Source organism: Mugil cephalus, chromosome 5, assembly GCF_022458985.1.
Source record: "Mugil cephalus isolate CIBA_MC_2020 chromosome 5, CIBA_Mcephalus_1.1, whole genome shotgun sequence".
Lineage (NCBI taxonomy): Eukaryota > Metazoa > Chordata > Actinopteri > Mugiliformes > Mugilidae > Mugil > Mugil cephalus.
The window spans coordinates 13,659,608-13,677,632 of record NC_061774.1 but is presented as its reverse complement, the minus strand read 5'-3'; the positions used below and the strand labels follow the sequence as shown (position 1 = coordinate 13,677,632).

The 18,025-nt window shown below is 41.4% G+C and overlaps 3 protein-coding genes and 1 long non-coding RNA gene across 7 annotated transcripts; 1 reads left to right on the top strand and 3 right to left on the bottom strand.

The window, feature by feature from the left end:
- The first annotated feature begins 135 nt into the window (after window positions 1-135).
- On the top strand, window positions 136-3,643 carry LOC125007875. Of its 3 annotated transcripts, none has more exons than XM_047584763.1 (5): window positions 136-469; window positions 917-1,150; window positions 1,532-1,591; window positions 2,785-2,887; window positions 3,152-3,643. In XM_047584763.1, the coding sequence occupies exons 2-5, from the start codon at window positions 959-961 to the stop codon at window positions 3,505-3,507; spliced, it is 711 nt and encodes a 236-aa protein (XP_047440719.1). In that variant the 5' UTR covers window positions 136-469; window positions 917-958; the 3' UTR covers window positions 3,508-3,643. The 3 variants fall into 3 exon arrangements, with proteins under 3 accessions (XP_047440719.1, XP_047440718.1, XP_047440720.1); XM_047584762.1 differs by having other exon boundaries at window positions 136-787; XM_047584764.1 differs by lacking the exon at window positions 1,532-1,591 and having other exon boundaries at window positions 141-1,150.
- A 3,520-nt stretch (window positions 3,644-7,163) lies between these two features.
- On the bottom strand, window positions 7,164-11,498 carry LOC125008494. Of its 2 annotated transcripts, XM_047585767.1 has the most exons (7): window positions 11,261-11,498; window positions 10,435-10,710; window positions 9,447-9,725; window positions 9,175-9,353; window positions 8,996-9,094; window positions 8,849-8,893; window positions 7,164-8,535 (listed from the first exon to the last, which is right to left on the bottom strand). In XM_047585767.1, the coding sequence occupies exons 1-7, from the start codon at window positions 11,301-11,303 to the stop codon at window positions 8,368-8,370; spliced, it is 1,089 nt and encodes a 362-aa protein (XP_047441723.1). In that variant the 5' UTR covers window positions 11,304-11,498; the 3' UTR covers window positions 7,164-8,367. The 2 variants fall into 2 exon arrangements, with proteins under 2 accessions (XP_047441723.1, XP_047441724.1); XM_047585768.1 differs by lacking the exon at window positions 8,849-8,893 and having other exon boundaries at window positions 11,261-11,495.
- A 1,284-nt stretch (window positions 11,499-12,782) lies between these two features.
- LOC125008569 lies at window positions 12,783-16,247 on the bottom strand. Its single transcript, XM_047585857.1, has 9 exons — window positions 15,743-16,247; window positions 15,535-15,577; window positions 14,664-14,803; window positions 14,384-14,510; window positions 14,024-14,296; window positions 13,641-13,928; window positions 13,388-13,536; window positions 13,205-13,296; window positions 12,783-12,912 (listed from the first exon to the last, which is right to left on the bottom strand). Exons 1-9 carry the CDS (start codon window positions 15,809-15,811, stop codon window positions 12,783-12,785), a joined length of 1,311 nt encoding a protein of 436 aa, XP_047441813.1. The 5' UTR covers window positions 15,812-16,247.
- LOC125007663 lies at window positions 12,805-13,269 on the bottom strand. Its single transcript, XR_007112759.1, has 3 exons — window positions 13,205-13,269; window positions 13,047-13,091; window positions 12,805-12,912 (listed from the first exon to the last, which is right to left on the bottom strand). It is a non-coding gene; the product is annotated as an uncharacterized LOC125007663 (long non-coding RNA).
- Window positions 16,248-18,025: the final 1,778 nt, after the last annotated feature.

The window sequence follows — 18,025 nt, the reverse complement described above, 5'->3', positions numbered from 1 at the left end:
TGACTCAACTTAACATTTGACCCGCAGTATTAAACCACAAGTCCCAGTGTGCAAATCTATATTTATTCCTGTGCAGCGAGCAGGGCTCCTTCCTTCCCCTCCTCCTCCTTCTCCTCCTCCCTGAAGGTCCAGACGTGTTCCCACTCTGGAAAGAGTCGTTAGAAACGCTGGAAGGAAGGGAGTGCCATATGGTAACATTGACAAGGGAGGGTTTTTCTTAAAGCTTGTGCAACATAATCCATCGCAGCAGCGCATTTGGTGCGAGCTCAGTGACAAAGGAGCACCAAAGTTGCGCGGCGTGGAGCTCAGAGCAGAAATAAGAGGATTTAGGAGACTCGTGGTCAGCTCAGCGCCCTCAGCGTTCCTTCCGTTTTCCTCCCAAAGCTGCAACGGAAGGGAAACTTTTGGACACATTTCTGCTGCGTTATTTCTCACCGACTCTCCGCTGCGTCCTTAACTCTGACCACATGTATGCACCGCCGCTGGATCACAGCCTTAAACGGTTTCTTACCAAATATAGACACAGTTAGTTAATGCTGGGGCGCCCTTGAGGAGCGGAGTGATCCTGGATTTGACATTTGCAGCGTTGCCAAAGTTTATTATTATATTCTCGGATTATTTTTGATCCATCGGGGCCTTTTGATCGAATCGCAACAATCGGTCGGTGGTTTATTCCAGTGAGGAGGTTTTCTTTAGTCTCCGTTATTATATTGGGAGGCATGTCTAAACCGCTCCGTAGCCCCTGACTGCACGCAACAGAAGCCATTTTTAAGTATTTGATTTTCAAGTGAGTCACCGAACAGGAGCTGCTCGACCTGCTCCGTGCTGCAGAGATAACCCGTGCTCATACAGTTTTTTTTTTTTTTTTTTTTTTTTCCTTTGGCACATATTCCCCCTCCCTCTTTTGTTCTCCAAGCTCCCTACGTGCGTCTGGCTGTGCGGACGGAGTGGATGTGCCATGGCTCAATTTCTGCTTACTACCTACGTGTTGGTTCTCGGGTTGGCGCTGGGCTGGGCTGGAGGTGAGCAGGCCGAGGCGCAGAGCGCACCGGTGGTCACCCTGCGTACTCTGATCACGGGAACCTGCCTGGAGATCCAGCGGTACGCGGAGTCCGTCGTGGGAACCGGCGCCATACGGTCAGCTGCTGAGGTAACACAGAGAGGAGGCGCACCACTGGATAATACCCATTTCCTCCCCGCACCAGGAAGTGGATTCACACTCTGATCTTTTCTTTAATTTTTAATCTATTTTGACCTAACTTTTTTTCTGTTTGCTCTCTCACTATTCTTGACCAGTGCCTAACTGTACTTGATTACTAATTTTCAGCCTCTCATCTCTCTCCACCTCTTCCTTTACCCTCCACAAACACATTCCTCTCCCCGTGCTCCTCAACTTGTTAATCTCACTCCTGATCCCCTCATCTTCTCTGCCCTTTTTCTATATCCATGCATCACCCATGCACACCCTCACACACAAACCTCCGTCCCCTCCCTGCCTCCTTTCATCCTGCTGTGGCTCCCTTTTCCTCAGAGTGCAGTGTTGTTTCTTGAGTCATTGCTTGGTCAGGAGAACGTCCACTCGGTGGCCATGGTAAGAAACCTCCTGGGTGTTTCCATCATGCTACCCTGACATGGTCCCTTAAACATGAGTCCTCTCGTGCGTCTCGGTTTAGCCCATGTCACACCGCCATTAGTCCAGAGGGTAGGAGCATGCCTGTAGCAAAACTGTCATGGTATGTGTGTGTGTGTTTCCATACATGGATATTTACATGTATGGAAATAAGACTTTGAATATGTGCTGATAAGCAGTGCTGAAATAGTTACTCAGCTGTCGCCTCTAAATGCAACACTTGTAATAAGCACCTTGAGTAAGAAATAGACAGAAATTAAACTGGTTCAATAATATTGATTCCAGTGAGAAATTGTGGTTTAAATGGGGGAATTACGCTTACTTTGAGTTCACATAAAAGTAAAACTAAAGGTCGAACAATCTGCTGAGAATTTAACGTAGCAGAGCAACACCTCCTAAGTCACCTGCCACTGCGAGACTGTAAAGCGGTATTGCGTAAACTTTCCCTTCAAATATTTTGGGTGTGTGCATGCTGCGCTCTTTAAAATGCAATCTATTCTTTTTCTAATCCACAAATCGGCTCTGAGGGATTAGTAACATATTGTTTCGTTTTATGAAGCTGAAAGCAGGACGTTATGCTACTGAACACTCGTAACAGGCTCCATGACGCTCTGTAGCTCTGTAAACCCGTCTTTGTTGTAGAAATGAGTGTTCTGAAGAACCCTCTATGAAACGTAATGAGGGGTGTCTTCACGGCTGCATTCACACACTGGCGTGGTTTTGACCGACGCTTGACTCTTGCTCCGACATGCCGGACAGTCGTCACGTATGTGTCTGAGTGTGTAGTGCAACAGGTGCAGATAAGACAGCTTGGTGGGCTACCCTTGACCTCGCTGGACCAGGCTGCACTATGTGTCTATGTGTGATTCCAATAGAGTCTGTACAGGAATAGAGAGGGGCGCTGTCCACCTGTCTCACGCATGCACAGTTGTTTGTCCGAGTCAGTCGTACAGCAGTTATTCTACCAGCTATTTTGTAGTCAATAAGGTCGAGTTTGTATCCGGTGCTGCTGCAAATATCCGCCCTGCTGTGTCTGCCTGCACATTTTCTCATTTCCTCTCGGCATGATTGTTTATCTGGTCAGAATGCCGTCTCTCTTCATTGTTGTGTAACTAAATAAGCCGTGTTTTGCCCCTTCTTTCACAACGCCCCAGTTTTTGGAGACAGTGATTCGATTCCTGGCTGAAGGAGCTGCCAGCGGCCTCAATGTCATCGCTGTTTACGTCACAGAGATCCTCAGGGTCACAGGAGTCGATGGTAGGTACAAGCAACTGTGTGTTTACCTTCATCAGTGTGCTGCACGCTTCTCACTAAGAACTGTCGTCTGCCATAAGAGGTGGATCTAGGCAATAAAAGTTGCAAGTGAAAATATGTAGCCCTGCCTCTCCCTCCAGGCACTTTGTCTGCCATTCCTTTCGCAGCATGCGGTTTCACTCTCGTGGCTTCCTGAGTGACAGACGGGTAATTTCAAGCTTTACACCTCACAAATATAAGCCTAAGATGGATTTCCTCTCTTCACAGTGACGTTGACGTTGCCCCACTTCACTCCAGAAGGTGTGACTGCCGTCGCCCAGTGGGGCCTGCTGGGCCTCATCGGTTACTGGGTGCTGACCATCGTTCTCCGTCTGCTCATCGGTGTCCTGAAGCAGGTGTTCTGGATGGTGAAGACTGTCTTGGCCCTCTGGCTTTTCGGACTGATGGTGACCGACAAGCAGGCCAGCGCAGAGACCACGGCCGTTCGACTGAGCGGCCTGGTGCTGGTATGTGTCCTGTTAACTCTCCTCACCTCTGGCTCGGAGAAGTCTGGCAAAGTGGAGCACCGACTGAGCAGCCTGGAGGGCCGGCTGAAGGCAGTAGAGAAGAGGAAAGGGGAATAATGATGAGAAATGGTGGGAAAGAATTGAGATGGACTAATGTGATGATCATGGAGGTTCAGAAAAAACAATGATTTCTATGTCTGTGTGTATGTCAAATGTGGGAAATAAAGTCATCTCTGGGATTTTTAATCATAAATACTCTATTTTTAATTTTTTGTTTCTAGGAAAAAGTAATAATTTATATGTTATTATCATAATTTATTGTAATGGATCTGGACTCTAATTATTAGGCTAGTGAGAACTCAAGGGTGCCATCTGCAGGTCTGTTTCACAATTTCAGGTAAATAAAAATGTAAGAGATCTTCAAATAATAATAATAATAAATTTTTTTTGACCTGGAAAAGTCACGAGGGCCGACATCAAATTTAATGCATTCTGCAGCAACTCATCACAGCCAAGACTCTTCAGTCAGTCCTCCCCCCTGTCCTGGTTTCTGCTCTGTCAGCTGGAAGCTTTTTTTGATCCTCCAGGATCGTACCAACAATCTTCACCTCGACTGCCACCTCCAACTGTGTGGAACAACCCCGACCTTGGTGCCAAAATTATCATTCCTTCTAGTTCACCCGGCAGCAGCAAACTCCCCTGCCCCCTCTTATACTGGAGGACCAGGTGGACTAAATATAAATCAACACTGAAACCGGCCGTGGGGTTCCCTGTGTAATGACATCATCAAGGAAACAAAGGTTAGAAAGGAATCATAATACCATTGAGAAGAATTGTTTCGTGATTCTTGCTTCTGTCAGGGTCAGTGTTCATGACTCCACCATGAGAAAGGGACTGAGCAAAAATGGCCTCATGGAAGAGTTCAAGACATAAAACCACTGCTGAGTAAAAAGAACATAAAGGCTTGTCTCAGTTTTGACGGAAAAAGTAACAACATTTCAGAAAAACAACATCACGCCGACAGTAAAATCTGGTGGTGGTAGTGTGATGGTCTGAGGCTGTTTTGCTGCTTCAGGACCTGGAAGACTTGCTGTGATGAATGGAACCATGAATTCTGCTGTCTATCAATAAATCCTGAAGGAGAATGTCCGGCCATCTGTTCATGACCTCAAGTTTAAGACAACTTGGGTTCTGCAGCAGGGCGATGATCCTAAACACACCAGCAAGTCTGACCACCTCTGAGTGGATGGAGACAAACAAAGTGAAGACTTCGGGATGGCTTAGTCAAAGTCCTGACCTGAATCCTATGGAGACGCTGTGGCAAGACGTTGAAAAGGTGGCTCATGCTGGAAAACCCTCCAATGTGGCTGAATTGCAACAATTCTGCAAAGGTGAGTGGAACAAGGGTTGCTGCTAAGGGTGGTTCAACCAGTTATCGGCTAGGTTTGTATTTGGTTTGCTCTTAACAATAATAATAATAATAATAATAATAACCTTCATCATCATATTTGATGATCTGAAACATTTAAGTGCGACAAACGTGCAAAAAAAAAAATGGCTGACTGAGTTAATGACTGTACAGCTGGTGAACGTACTGTAGAAGAGCATGCAAAGAGCCAACTGCTCAAAGGCGATCTAACACTTAGTTTACATTCGCCAAATGCCACATATACAAACTCATTTTTCCAAGTCTTTGTTGAGCAAGGAAAGACAACACAGTTGTAAGATATGTAATGTCTATAAAAATACCATCAACGGACATTGAAACACACATTATCATAAACTTCACAACTTTAACTTGCCCGTGTGTTAAATGTGAACATTTTGAAAAAATAAACATTTTGTTTCATATTCTACCCTCCTACTTTCACAGCCCACATCCGGCAGGTAATGAAGAGACTGGTCTCTTCATTACAATTTTATGCAATCAGAAAGAACAAACATAAGGTTAAAATACTCAGTGTCCTGATTTTAAGATATAACTCAAATGGATTAAAAAAATGTTGCAATTAGAAAAAATAGTCATAAAAAGAGTTTTCCCCAAATGCACAAATATTAATTTTAGGCATTTGTCATTGTTGGCAACCTAAACCAATGTGAGATCAGGTTTTTATTCTGTTTCTATTCACAAAGACGGTTGAGAAACTACACGTTTACAATCCACGAGGCGGTAAACTTTCAGGATCACTGAAAGTTAGAAATGTCTCCACTGAGGACTGCCATTGTCATGTGTGCCTAAGAGATATGTGACTCGATTGTGTTTCTTCTCCTGCAAAAGACTCGGACATATTTCTATTTCCGCTCCGCTGAGTTGCCCCTGTAAACCGGTGGGTGTGTCGGGGAGGAATTTCTGTGCCAGGATGAGATTTTCCCTCTGCAGTGTGGGTGGAGCTTGGAGTGGCACCAAAGAGAATTAAATTATCCTGCATGTGTGGACAAGACAGTGGAACAAGAACGAATGAAAACCGTACTGTGAAGCGGTATTTGCTTTAATGCATAAAGTACACTGTGAACATGCACATACTGCAGCTGTTTAGAAGTACTGTGTTCTGGTAACAGCTTCAAAAACTCTAGCTTAAGGATAAAACAATAAAACCACAGCATGCATTAAAACACATTCAGATATGGACAATGATTACATCTAATCCCTATTTAAAAAATAATGTTATTTACTAATCAACTCCATTACTTTGTGTGTGAAAAAGACGATAAAAAAAAAACTTACTCCCCTTGAAGTAGGCATTTGAAATAGTGCACTTATGGCGTTTAATTCTGACATGAGTGCAGCGAAGAGAAGAGGTATGTTGTGTATACACAGTACAGTGAGGTCCAACGTCAGAGGCATGCACAGAGCCCTGCGATTACCAGAGAAGCAAATAAATTCAACCAAACGTTTCATTTGTAGACAATGTCAGAGCTTGTTTAGTTCAGAACGCATCCTGCTAATGAATTATTAGTAGGATAGTGAAACATGGCAACAGAACTCTGCGGAAATGTCAAATATGAAATTGTTATTCTCAGAAAAGAGGACTGTTCTCTCCCGGCTGGACTAAATGTTTCTAATGGGGCAGTGCATGGTGCATTAAAATGATAAGATCAATACATCAAGCTCACGGGACTTGTTCATTGAGAGATACCAAGTCTACTTCACCACAGATGCAGACTTTGTTGAATAAAGAACGAAAGACGATCAACAAAAGCCCTTTTAAAAGCAGACTGCCTAGCAGTCTCTCAGAGGATGAGTAGTATTCCTTCACGGGACAGGAAGGAAGAAAGAACAAAATCCTTGGGGTGGGCTGAGACATAGTATTTTGCAGTGGATGACAGGAATCAAGTCTTATTTGCTAGTGAAGCCCTGCAGTTTGATACTCAACTCCAGCATGACCGACGGCTGGAGCACATAAATATGCTAAAATCTCTGCTCTTTTCGGAGAATAACTCAAGATGCAGCAGGATAATGAGCCCAAACACACATCAAAGCCATGAGAGAAAAACTGCATCATTATGTTAAACAGGTCTCTTTGACCTAGTCTCGTTTGTGTTCCTTCCATAGACAAAACAGGGTTTACAAGGTTACCATTTCTCCTGATATCAGCAAACCTTATTTCAACACAAGCCGTCTGAGTCTTCAGTTGGTTTCACAAACCTCATATTTCCACAACAAAAGCTCTGGAAAACTACCTGCAGACCAAGACGATTAAATGTCTGCCCCACATGAAACTCTTGGGAACAGTCAAACACACATTCTGTAACAACACACGGCGTTACACAGACTTGTCTACAGAGCTCGTTTGCTGCTGTCATTAAAAAGCCAACTTTCCAATCATATCTGGGGCGACAGTAGTTCAGGAGGTAGAGTGGTCGTACAATAACTGAAAGGTTGGCAGTTTGTTTCTGCCCTATCCCTAGTCTGCCTGTTGTGTCAAGACACTGGGCAAAACCCTTTACCCACCTTGCCCCCAGGTGTATGATTTAGTGAGTGATGTAAGTGGTGGTCGGAGGCTGTAGGCGCAAACTAGCAGCCACGTTTCCATTCATCACCAGGGTGAGAGTGAATGAATAATGCATGCAGTACAATTCTAAGCGCTTTGAGCATCCGGAAAAAGCGCGATATGAATCCAATGCATTATTATTATTATTGTTACATCGATAAAACAATGACATTTACACTTGTACCAAACAGAACTATCTTCAGAAGTTGTTTCTGGCTTTTTGACGCCACTCTGTGTGTGTGTGTGTGTGTGTGTTTGACCTGAGCAGCTATTTTCAAGAATTCTACATTCAACTACATAATTCAAGCACCAGTTAATTTATCAAGTGAGCACCAACGTAACAACAATGTCCACATTTAAACAGAGCCCTTTGCATTGATGATACGCTTCCCTGAAAACTTTCACAGCCAAGCTGCTCTGCTCTTACTGAGCTGCAGCAATGAAAAATATTCAGACGATGATGTACATTTAGCTATTTTAGGTAGGACTGATTATGTCACAACCTTGGTGTAATTAATGTAGCCTTTCTCAATGCAGAGTTTTCACTGGTCCGTGGCTCACATGTGGCACTTGAAGGCTTTCAATTTCATAATGAACCTAAAATAAAGGGAAATGTTGCAGATGAATGGTCTTCACATGGTCGCTCTTTCTCTGACATTTAACTGTCATAAAGGATTATTGCGGAACTAATCGTGACTAGGTGCACATACTGAATAAGCGCCAACTGTTTATTTTGGTGTTTACATTTACTCCTTTTCTTGGCTAAAGTTAGATGAGAAAACCGATACCTCTCGCATGCCTGTGGTAAATATGAAGCTACAGCCAGCAACTGGTTAGCTTCAAACCACATGCAAACAGCTAGCTTAGCAGTCAACAGAAGTAAGCACTTTTCAGTATTTAATCCATGAAATAAGAAATCTCAAACACTAATTTGTTACTGGTAGTGGTTATGTGCCCGACTATTTCTCATCTATCTAGGACCACGTCAGGGCTGTGAGAGGAAGTTGAGTTTGTCTGACCTATAAACGTCAGAGTAACCCGAGTCTGAACTGAGCGGGGAGACAAAAGTCACCCCTTTCAGTTCGAACTTCGGTTCAGGGCCGGAGAAGAAAGGACCAGCTGGAGCGCCATCCTGCTCAGCCTGGCTGGAAACCTGGAGGGGAACAAGCAAAAAGACACAGCGTCACCAGGTTGATGAGGAATACTTTCCAGTTACATGGAGAGTAAATATCCTTGCAATAAATTGGATAATTCTCATGCTTATGATGATTTTTTTTATGTCAAACGTTATATCAACTATCAACTATTAACAGGAAGTAAGTCTTCATTTGCTTGTTTGCAGACAATACACTATAAGAAACCCATATTTGGTCAGGATTTGGAAGTTTAAAAATAGTATTCATTTTTAATTTAGCACGCCTGTTTATGTATGTGGCCGATTGTGCAAGTGTGTCAGCAAGTCATACATCAGAATAAGCAGGTGGTACATGCACAGTAGGAGGTTTGTGTATCTGCAAAGTGAAACAACAGACATTAGTAGTGAAGCTAGAGTCAACGCAGCAGAATCAGTGTGAGAGGAGATGCTCTCTCTATGAAAAGCAGCACACACTGACCAGTGGGGCAGTTGGACCAGAAGTCGGCCGAGCGGGGTTCATCCTCTCAAAGGGCTGACTGAGTTGGTTGGTCCTCCGTCCAACGGGCCCCTGGTCATACTGCAGTTTGAATTAAACAATTTAGCGCCCAGTTGAATGTTTGCCTCTGCTGTTAAGTGTTCAGTGCAGAGTATGTTCACCTTTTGATAGTGCATGCTAGGTTCAGCAGCAGCAGAGGCAGAAGCCGCAGGAGACTGAGAGCTGCCCTCCTTTGAGCTTTTACAACAGCAGAAATGCTTCAAACAACAGCCGAGAACTGCCACGACAGCAGCAACCCCACCATAACCAAGGTAAGATCCATCAAAAAGTGAAGCTGAAACTATAAGTTCATTAAACAATTAGTTGATCGGCAGAAGTCCTTTCACAAAGAATGTGACTATATAAGGCGTTTCACAACCTACAGGATACTCACATTCGACAGTCAGATTCACCTCCAAGATGTCGTCACCATTATTGTCTTTGACTACAAAGAGTCCGTTGCATGACATTTGGACGGACTCGGAGAGAATCCCACATGGCTTTATAAATTCATAGCCCGGGCAGTCATACATTTCGTGGTATTGCCTGCCCTGACGGACAATGTGATACTCCTCGTTCTCTTTGAGGAAGTAAATGTTACAGGCACTCGAATCCAGATCATAACTGAACTGGAAGGTGTCTCCCATCAGCAATGTAAAGTCCTGATTGCGTGCTGGTGGAGAGGACAAAAAACATAAATAATATATATATATGTTATCAACAAAAAGGGCTACAGGCTGTAGCTTCATAAAACAGCACAAAAATGCGTAAAAGTCACATGACCAGTCATGAAAACACAACCGGTTCGTTTAGTATGGTTCACAATTAAGCATGAATGGACGTGTTCATTAGGTGTGCAGGAAGACACATTTGATCGTCTTTAGAGACAACCATGCTAATTTTTTTTTTATTTGTCTTTATTTGTACTACCCACAAAGACAAAACACAATACACATTTGCCAGAAATGAGTCTTCATGAACTGACTAGCGGAGTGCTATTTGCCTCTGAATATTGTAGTGTTCTTGTAAAATCAGAGCTAAAAAGTCCAATCTGCTATGACTGGTTAGCTCCAATGGCCCAAGAAGCTCGTACTTTACTGACGCAAAATGAGCAACAAACTGACCTTCCTAAAAGCTAACGGGCTCAAAAAGCTAAGTAGCCTAGCAAAGCAGAGTTCATTCTAGTTTGTGTAGTTTATGTGGCCTTCGAATGACATATTTGAATTGCACTTTCACACTTTAGATGCTTAGAACAGAGGCTGCTGTATCATTTTGTAGGCTACGTGAGGTCTGTGCCAATCGTTTTGCTGAAGACCTTCAACCGTACAATAAAACACAAAATAGATGGACAAAATAAAAAAACTAAAATAATTCATCCTCACCATTTACTTCAACCGTTTTATGTAGTATAATATGCTGATTTTTGTCTTTTATCATGTACTCGCCACCGTCTCTCTGGGTTAGATTCCTCATCACAAAGTATTTGCCAATCACCGTCTGCCTACTGTCCACAGCAGCTTCAGGTTGGTCCCGCTGCCACAAGATCTTCACATCTGAGCTTTCAGAGCGTTTGAACAGGACATAGTGAGACCCTCTGGGCATACGTATCTTGTGTGTGTTCCCGTACTCCTCCACATCATAACCGTTACTTGAAACACCTGGATAAGAAGTGCAAAGGAGAGAGGGCAACCTAATGAATGAACATTAACATTGCTAAAAAAAAAATGCATGCATGACGAGCATTGCCTGAACTCTCAATCCTTTAATTTTCAGTGATGCATCAATAGCAAGACCACAGTACGAACACCACCTGACAAGTATTGCTAGTTATTAAAGTATTAAAAGTCAGATGTAAGATTACTTTTAAATTCAGCTATGGTGGTCACTTCAGCTAGGTGTCAAACAGACCAATTACATTATTCAACATACTGTAACAGCGAAACCTATTGGAAACACAAATCATCTTATCTCTATTATTAAGTAAGTACATATTAATAGTATGTCTTTCTCTAAGTGAACTAGTGTATCACGCGACTAATTGAGTACCACGTGACATACTACTAAGACAACTATTGATTTTTTTTTAATGTTACATCAACTAGGTGAAGCACGCCATAGCTTGACAAGCTGTCTTTAACAAAAAAAAAAATAAAAAAACAAAAAACAAAAACAAAATGGCCAATCGATAAATCAGTCTTTCTCACTTACAAAGCAGCAGACACAGCATCAACATCCGCAGCGACCCGTCCATTATAAACTAGAGCAAAATGTCTTTACAGCTTATCGAGACGTTTACTCCGGCTTTTCAAACACTTCGCGTGCACAATGTCAGAAGAACAGTATGTCGACCCACTGCATCGTTATTCAACACGGCGGCGGAGGAGCAGGAACCAACTATGAGCGTGCAACAGACCTACAACAACAGGGCGTCTCCTGTCTCAGTGATGGCCCTAGTGGTGCGTTTAAGGAACTCCTGCAATTTATAAAACCGAGGAGCGTTGATTTTATTAAAAGGAATTGGACGTCGCAGGGTGGTTCTGTTTAATCGTGAAGCCAGCAGGGATTTAGACTTGATGGACATTAATTAGTATATGTTATAATGCAAATTAAGTCCAACAATGATTGTAAGCATGTCCGCTTGTTAGCTTGCTGGTATGGCATTTAACTGCTAACATGGCAGCCAGTTTCATTTATTTATTTTTTTAGAGTACAATAGGCTGTGTAATGTGAACCAAGTGGAAAGATTAACTTTAATATTTGAGGGGCCTGTAACATTGGTGTTTTTGTAATACTGTTTTACAACTAGCACTCAACGTCTTTCTGTAATCCTCTAATTAGGATTTATTATTTTAAATGGTATTCCACCAATTTAAATTTAAATTATTACATTAAATTTAGACTATCGACTACCGAGAGAAATAACCTGCAGTGGTGCAGTCATTGGGATATGGAAGTGAATTAGGGCCACCTATGAGAAAAAAATAAAATAAAATATATATATATATATATTTTTATCATGCATGTCAAAATTTCGAGAATAATAAATATATTTCCACTATTTTTTCTACTATATCCTGGTCTACTAGAAGTTAAAGTTAAACTTTGAAGAGTCAGGAGGAAAATTTTTTACCAAATGAAGAAGCCCGTGGTCACATTTTCTTTATATAATGAAAACACATGACCAAATGAAGATGACAATTAAAGCTCCACAGGAGCAACAAAAACAGAGTAACAAAGTAACAGCTTCCAGACATAGGACTTACACTTTTGCAAAGAATAAACCGTCCATTAAACAGGTAACAACATTTCTCAAAATATAGTGAGACTTGATATATGTAGTTTATATATACAGTATAGTGTGAAATATAGAGTAGTTGACAACAATAAATAAAGCTGGTTACATAACCTGGTCTAGTACCTTCCCCTTACCGTAGGATTATGCATATTATTCACACAAATGATGGTGAACACACAGTACAAAAGTATGAGTTTGGTTTTGACCAAAACAAGAATCTGAACAAACTCACATAATGAGACAAACTAATGGAGGTGTGCTAACCTCCCTCTACTGTAGGTAACCAAACTACCACGTTCATTTTTAATGTGCGTATAGTACACAGTCCAGTTGAGGACTGAAAAACATGAATTCAACTTTAATACGACCAATCTCAGCTTGCTCTTTACAAGAGGTTTAGTTTATCTGAGGTGTAAACGTCACAGGAAATAGAGTCTACGTTGAGAGGAGAAGCAGAGGAAAGGGCCAGTCCTTTCGTCTCAAACCTCGGCTCAGAGTCTGAGGAGAGAACGCCTGGGCCGACTGATGGACATGGAGCAGGTATCGGCCCTGCTGGTGGTGTAACCTGGAGGCAGCAGTGAATAAAAAGAAAAGGAAAATCAATATGTGTCAATGAAAAATGTGTATAAGTTAAGGAAATCTGTCTTTGAATGAAGACTTTTTTTTTTCAAATGCATTCAGGGGGAACTCTGTGTGTACCTCAGGCTGAAAGGGGTTCACATGGATGTTAACAGGGTGGTACACCTGTAAGACAAAAACAACAAAAACAAAATAAAGTCTTTATATTGGCTGACATCATTCTTTGTTGTAGTTTTCGAATCAAATATATTTCGAAACTGTTTTTTTTCCCCACTTACTGCTGGCTCATAGGAGGTAGCTGTAGGGTACAACGAGGTCTGAGGCTGATGAGAGAGGTAAGCTGAGTACTTGCTGCAGGTTTATGATCACCCTATAATTGGAACAAGCACACTGAAATAAAAAAAAAAAAAGAAACATAATAATAACACTTGGTCTGAATGAGCATTTAGAGAAATACCTACATGGCCATGCACAGCAGGAGCTTCTGCAGCCTGAGGGGCAGACTTGTCCTTTTTACAACTTCTTTTACAACTGTACCAGCAACAGCAGAGAATCCATCCAAGGATCATCATGGCAAAGAGCACTAAATATTGCATTGCATCAGATAACTCTGCAAGAGAACGAAGATATTTGGGAAATACGTTATGAGGTGGAGGATTGTCTCAGTTTGAATTGTCAGTAGTTTTTCTCTAGATAAGAAGGAATGTTGCTCACCTTGATATACCTCCACTATCGCAGTCAATGCCAGGTTGCCTTGCGGGTCTCTGAACTCAAAGGTACCAGAGTCGGTGCTGTCCACAGGATTAATTTCTATTCCATGATATATAGCCTGAATTCTATAACTGAACCAGCGTTCACTGCTGACCAGATCACCTGCTTTCATCACTGTTTGGGGTTTCATTTCCCCCTTAGGCGTAAAAGTCACAGTCCATTTGCGATCAGTCCGAGGATAATCGATCATGAGGCGGCTGTCCCACTCTGGATCATAGTGTATAGTTTCCCCTGTGTGGGACAAATCAGATTGTATGAGAACATTTAATGTGGTACACAGTAATCTAAGCTCTCACATGCGGCTTCTATGAAGATCCTAAAATCACCTTCTACCACGAGGCGCCCCCTATACAGAAGAGTGTTGTCTCTTTTCCTGAAGTTGTAGTAGCCATTGTCTTCCTGGGTGAGGTGCAAAATCTCAAAGGCATTTATTATCACTCGTCCTTTTTGTCCGACAATGACTTCAGGGTCTGTGCGATTCCACAGGATCTTTGGGTGGTCTGAACTATTCAAATTAGTGTATTCCAGGAAACTGGCGTATGAAGGGATCCTTTTGCTCCACTCATGCCCATATTTCCTTGAGATACTTTCAGCACAATCTGAAAAAACACATTAAGGAAAGTTACATGATACTTGATTACAGAAATATTTTATGGGAGAGTAGAAACATACACTAAAGCCCTCACCCAGATATTTCAGTTTGGCAATCATGTTTTCACCATTAAACGATGTGGAAAAATATCCATCATCTCTTTCCATCACGTCGTTTAAGTGAAAGGAGTAAGTGCTGAGTGTGAAGCGTGGGTCCTTCACCTGCAAGATGGATAGCACAAATAAATTTACTCAGGACAGATATTCTATTCAGCATCATTTAAAATTTGGTTCGCTCATTTGAAGAGATGCAGATATTTGTCACATTCCAAATCTGGCATTGAATCGATCAACCTGGTACCAGACACTTCTCACCTCCCCATCGTCCATCACCAGTTTCCTGGGGCCCCCATTACTTGGTATGAAGTATAATGGTCCATTGTAAAGAGGGGGACTATATTCTAATGGTAACTTAAATTTGTGCCCATAGCACACTTCTTCACCAACAGATGAACCTTCAATCACAAAGATAGGGAGGGATTATTGAGATACAGAACATCCAAAACATAATGTACAGTTCCTATAAAAATATATAAACTATATAAACTACTGTCAGTTAATTAAAATTAATCCACAGCAACCTTGTGACTAATCTTTTAGATGCAGTGTTAAAATTGCCTCTTATCTGGCAGCCATGGTTAAAACTAACTAATGACACATTGTTAGCAAAGGTTGTTTATACGACGTTTTACCACTAACCTATAGATAAAATTAATATAATAATTAATAATAATGATCTTTATTCGCATAACACTTTTCAAATCAAGGTTACAAACATTAAACTTTAGAAAGAAGAAAGAAAAAAACAAATTTAGACTATATTTCATAAATGAATCCACAGTAGAAGAATCCACAAGGCGTTGAATAAAGGCAACTGGACTTGTAGAATTTCTTGAAGACATTTCGCCACTCATCCGAGTAGCTTTTTAAGTTCTTCTTCACTCAGATCAGTAGCGAAACGTCTTCAAGAAATTCTACAGGTCGAGTTGCCTTTATTCAACGCCTTTTGGATAACCATGACCTGGATGACTGCGGACCTTCACAGGCAGAGGAATAATGCTACTGCGCATGTGCAACGTCATATCACTATCACATCATATTATTTCTCATTGAAGGAGTCCGTTACAACAAACCCCGGTCTCTGTACAACTCATGGGTTAGTGGAAGTTTTACCAAATCTACTCACCAAAGAAGACACACGAAACCGTCAAAAACGCAAGTAACATGTCCTGTAAAGACAGAGGGATAGGGACGAATGAGGGAAGCCTGTCGTTTCCGTCATAACATTTGTCCCTTTGGTGTAATAATTTCTCTACAAGTAATTTACCTCACAAGTTTTGAAACCCGGTTCTACCAACACAAGCTACAGAAAGTGAATTGTTTAACCTACTCACTGCAGAATAATGACAGCGATGTCTTTGTCCCGTCTGGAAATGTATGTATCCAGGTCTAAGGCGAAACATAATGGGCGAGTGCAGTCCTGCGCAGTAGGTTCAACATATGTGTACCATCGGTACACACATGTTTGCACTCGAACGACCATCTTGTTGCCAGATCGCGGGACTTCACAGCTAATTGGGTGGTTTGAAATCTAAATTTTGTCTTGCGGGTGAAAACATAGACTTGGGCGGGTGAATAAAATTAAGGCTGGTTTGGGATCACTTAGGCGTTTTTGTCATTACTTATTGAGGCTTATTTGAACCAAAGCCAAAGTGCATTTCTGTGTGTCTGACGTTTGTTTCCTGATTATTTATATGCTCTGACTGCATTGCTTTTTGTGACAGCCTATAAATATACGCAAATTAATAAATAAAGTATGAAATTATATGTCTCTTCAATTGTTGTCGTAGGGTTTGTGTGTGTTTTGAATAGCATTTTAAGTGGAAACCATCAGCTGTCTACCTGGCAACACCGATGATCAATATCATGTTAATAAAAAGTATGACGTTATTTAACGAGGACATCTGATGCCCTATTCAGTACGTTGATATATTTCTTTCGTGTCTTGATGGAATCTGTGACATATCATGGTTAAAATTTCTCACAGACCTTTTCACAGCGAGTCGCTCTGTTGTGATTTACCATTGACTGTGTGCCGCATGCTGTATATCTGTGCGATGACCCTTTAAATGTCTCCTGTAACCACGCCCCTTTATTCCGGGAAATCCAGTCAGTGGGCGGGGCGCGCATGGGGGATGTTGCTTTGGCAACAGTCAATGGGGTATGCATATCTGTGGAGAGTATGCACGCGGCGTCACCGCAAACGAAGTATCCATGGTTACGGTCACTGAGTGGCAAAAAGACTTTAGTCCTAGACTTTAATAGAGTCTAAATTCTAAAATTAATTAAAAAATGGTGATGAGCTGTTGTGCAACTGACTGTACCAACAGATTTGAAAAGCAGTCGGAGATATATTTTTACAGATATCTGCCAAAGAAAAGAGAAGCAAAAAGTAGAATATATATATAAATGTGTGTGTGTGTGTGTGTGTGTGTGTAAAGTCAGGGTCAGAGATTTAATCACGAATCAAAGTAAGCTATTGTGAACGCATAAGGCTTGTTTTGTTTCAATTTTTTTTTATGTTAATCAGCTCATTCATAAAAGTTAAAAACAGTGGTGTGACATTTGCAAATCTGCATCTATGGATAAAATGCTGTTATAACTTATAGCATAACTCTTTTTTGTACTACATTAAAAGCCCAATTTTAATAGTGTTGAAACTTAACGTCGGCAAGCCCTACCAGAAGTGCTCGTCCTGAGTATCCGTCGCTTCCTGATGACGTCACGACGTAGGGGACATCGCGTTTTGTAATTGGTTGGACAACAGGAAGAAGCGGAGGAGAGGTTAGCAGTTAGCGGTTGTTATCGAGGCAGAGCACGTTATCGGTTTTGTTTTGTCCTTTTATTCTTGGTATAAATTGATAAAAGCTGTATTTTTATTTAATCTTTTTCAGGATAAAACTTATTAAATCCTTTTGTGCCTACTATACAAATTATTGGATTGAACTCAAATTATCTTGACATTTTGTTACTTTAATTTTTTATGAATTATTATTATTATTAATCGAAAATTATAAATAAAAACCTTTATTGAGATATCCATTCCAGACATATTGTGAAAAATAAATTAAACTTGTGTTGTCTAATCACGCAGTCCAAGCCGAATGGAACTGAACATAACTTAACAAACGGTTTGTTAAGCTATGTTCAGTTCCATTCGGCTTGGGCATATAGTTGACGTCATCTAGAAGACGAATGGAGTTGAATGCAGCCAAACATAGCCAACATACAGGGCGGACATGTAGATGACGCATCTGGAAGCATCAAGCACAATAGCCAAAAGTAACTATTTCTTTTACAACAATAAATAACAGTAAACATTACTTCTCAGTAAAGCTCCTAGCGTTAGTGTATTTTATTTAGCTACATTTATCATAACAGAAATGAACTAAAACTAACTGAAACTGAGGCTAATCCACTTTTCCAAATCCATACTAGTTGGTATGGATCATTGTTGAGTCCAATTGCCTTTAATTTGATCTGATAATTCGCATTTTTCCTGGTCTCGCTGTATTTACTGATACATTTCACCAGTTTTGGCCACTCAGGAGGCGTGGCCCCGGGCGGCAGTGACGTCAATGCATACCTCCTATTTGTACCCAGAACAACAGGAGACC

Bases quoted from the DNA above. Each gene is read 5' to 3' on its own strand.
- LOC125007875 (XM_047584763.1), top strand. From the start codon at position 959: ATGGCTCAATTTCTGCTTACTACCTACGTGTTGGTTCTCGGGTTGGCG. The intron at 1,151-1,531 runs GTAACACAGAGA...CCTTTTCCTCAG, and splicing joins CCATACGGTCAGCTGCTGAG to AGTGCAGTGTTGTTTCTTGA. The intron at 1,592-2,784 runs GTAAGAAACCTC...ACAACGCCCCAG, and splicing joins ACGTCCACTCGGTGGCCATG to TTTTTGGAGACAGTGATTCG.
- LOC125008494 (XM_047585767.1), bottom strand. From the start codon at position 11,303: ATGGACGGGTCGCTGCGGATGTTGATGCTGTGTCTGCTGCTTT. The intron at 10,711-11,260 runs GTAAGTGAGAAA...CTTCTTATCCAG, and splicing joins GATGCTGTGTCTGCTGCTTT to GTGTTTCAAGTAACGGTTAT. The intron at 9,095-9,174 runs GTGAACATACTC...TTCAAACTGCAG, and splicing joins CTAGCATGCACTATCAAAAG to TATGACCAGGGGCCCGTTGG.
- LOC125008569 (XM_047585857.1), bottom strand. From the start codon at position 15,811: ATGTTTCGCCTTAGACCTGGATACATACATTTCCAGACGGGACAAAGA. The intron at 13,929-14,023 runs GTGATTTTAGGA...TGTCCCACACAG, and splicing joins GGGGCGCCTCGTGGTAGAAG to GGGAAACTATACACTATGAT. The intron at 13,537-13,640 runs GTGAGCAACATT...GTTCTCTTGCAG, and splicing joins GATAGTGGAGGTATATCAAG to AGTTATCTGATGCAATGCAA.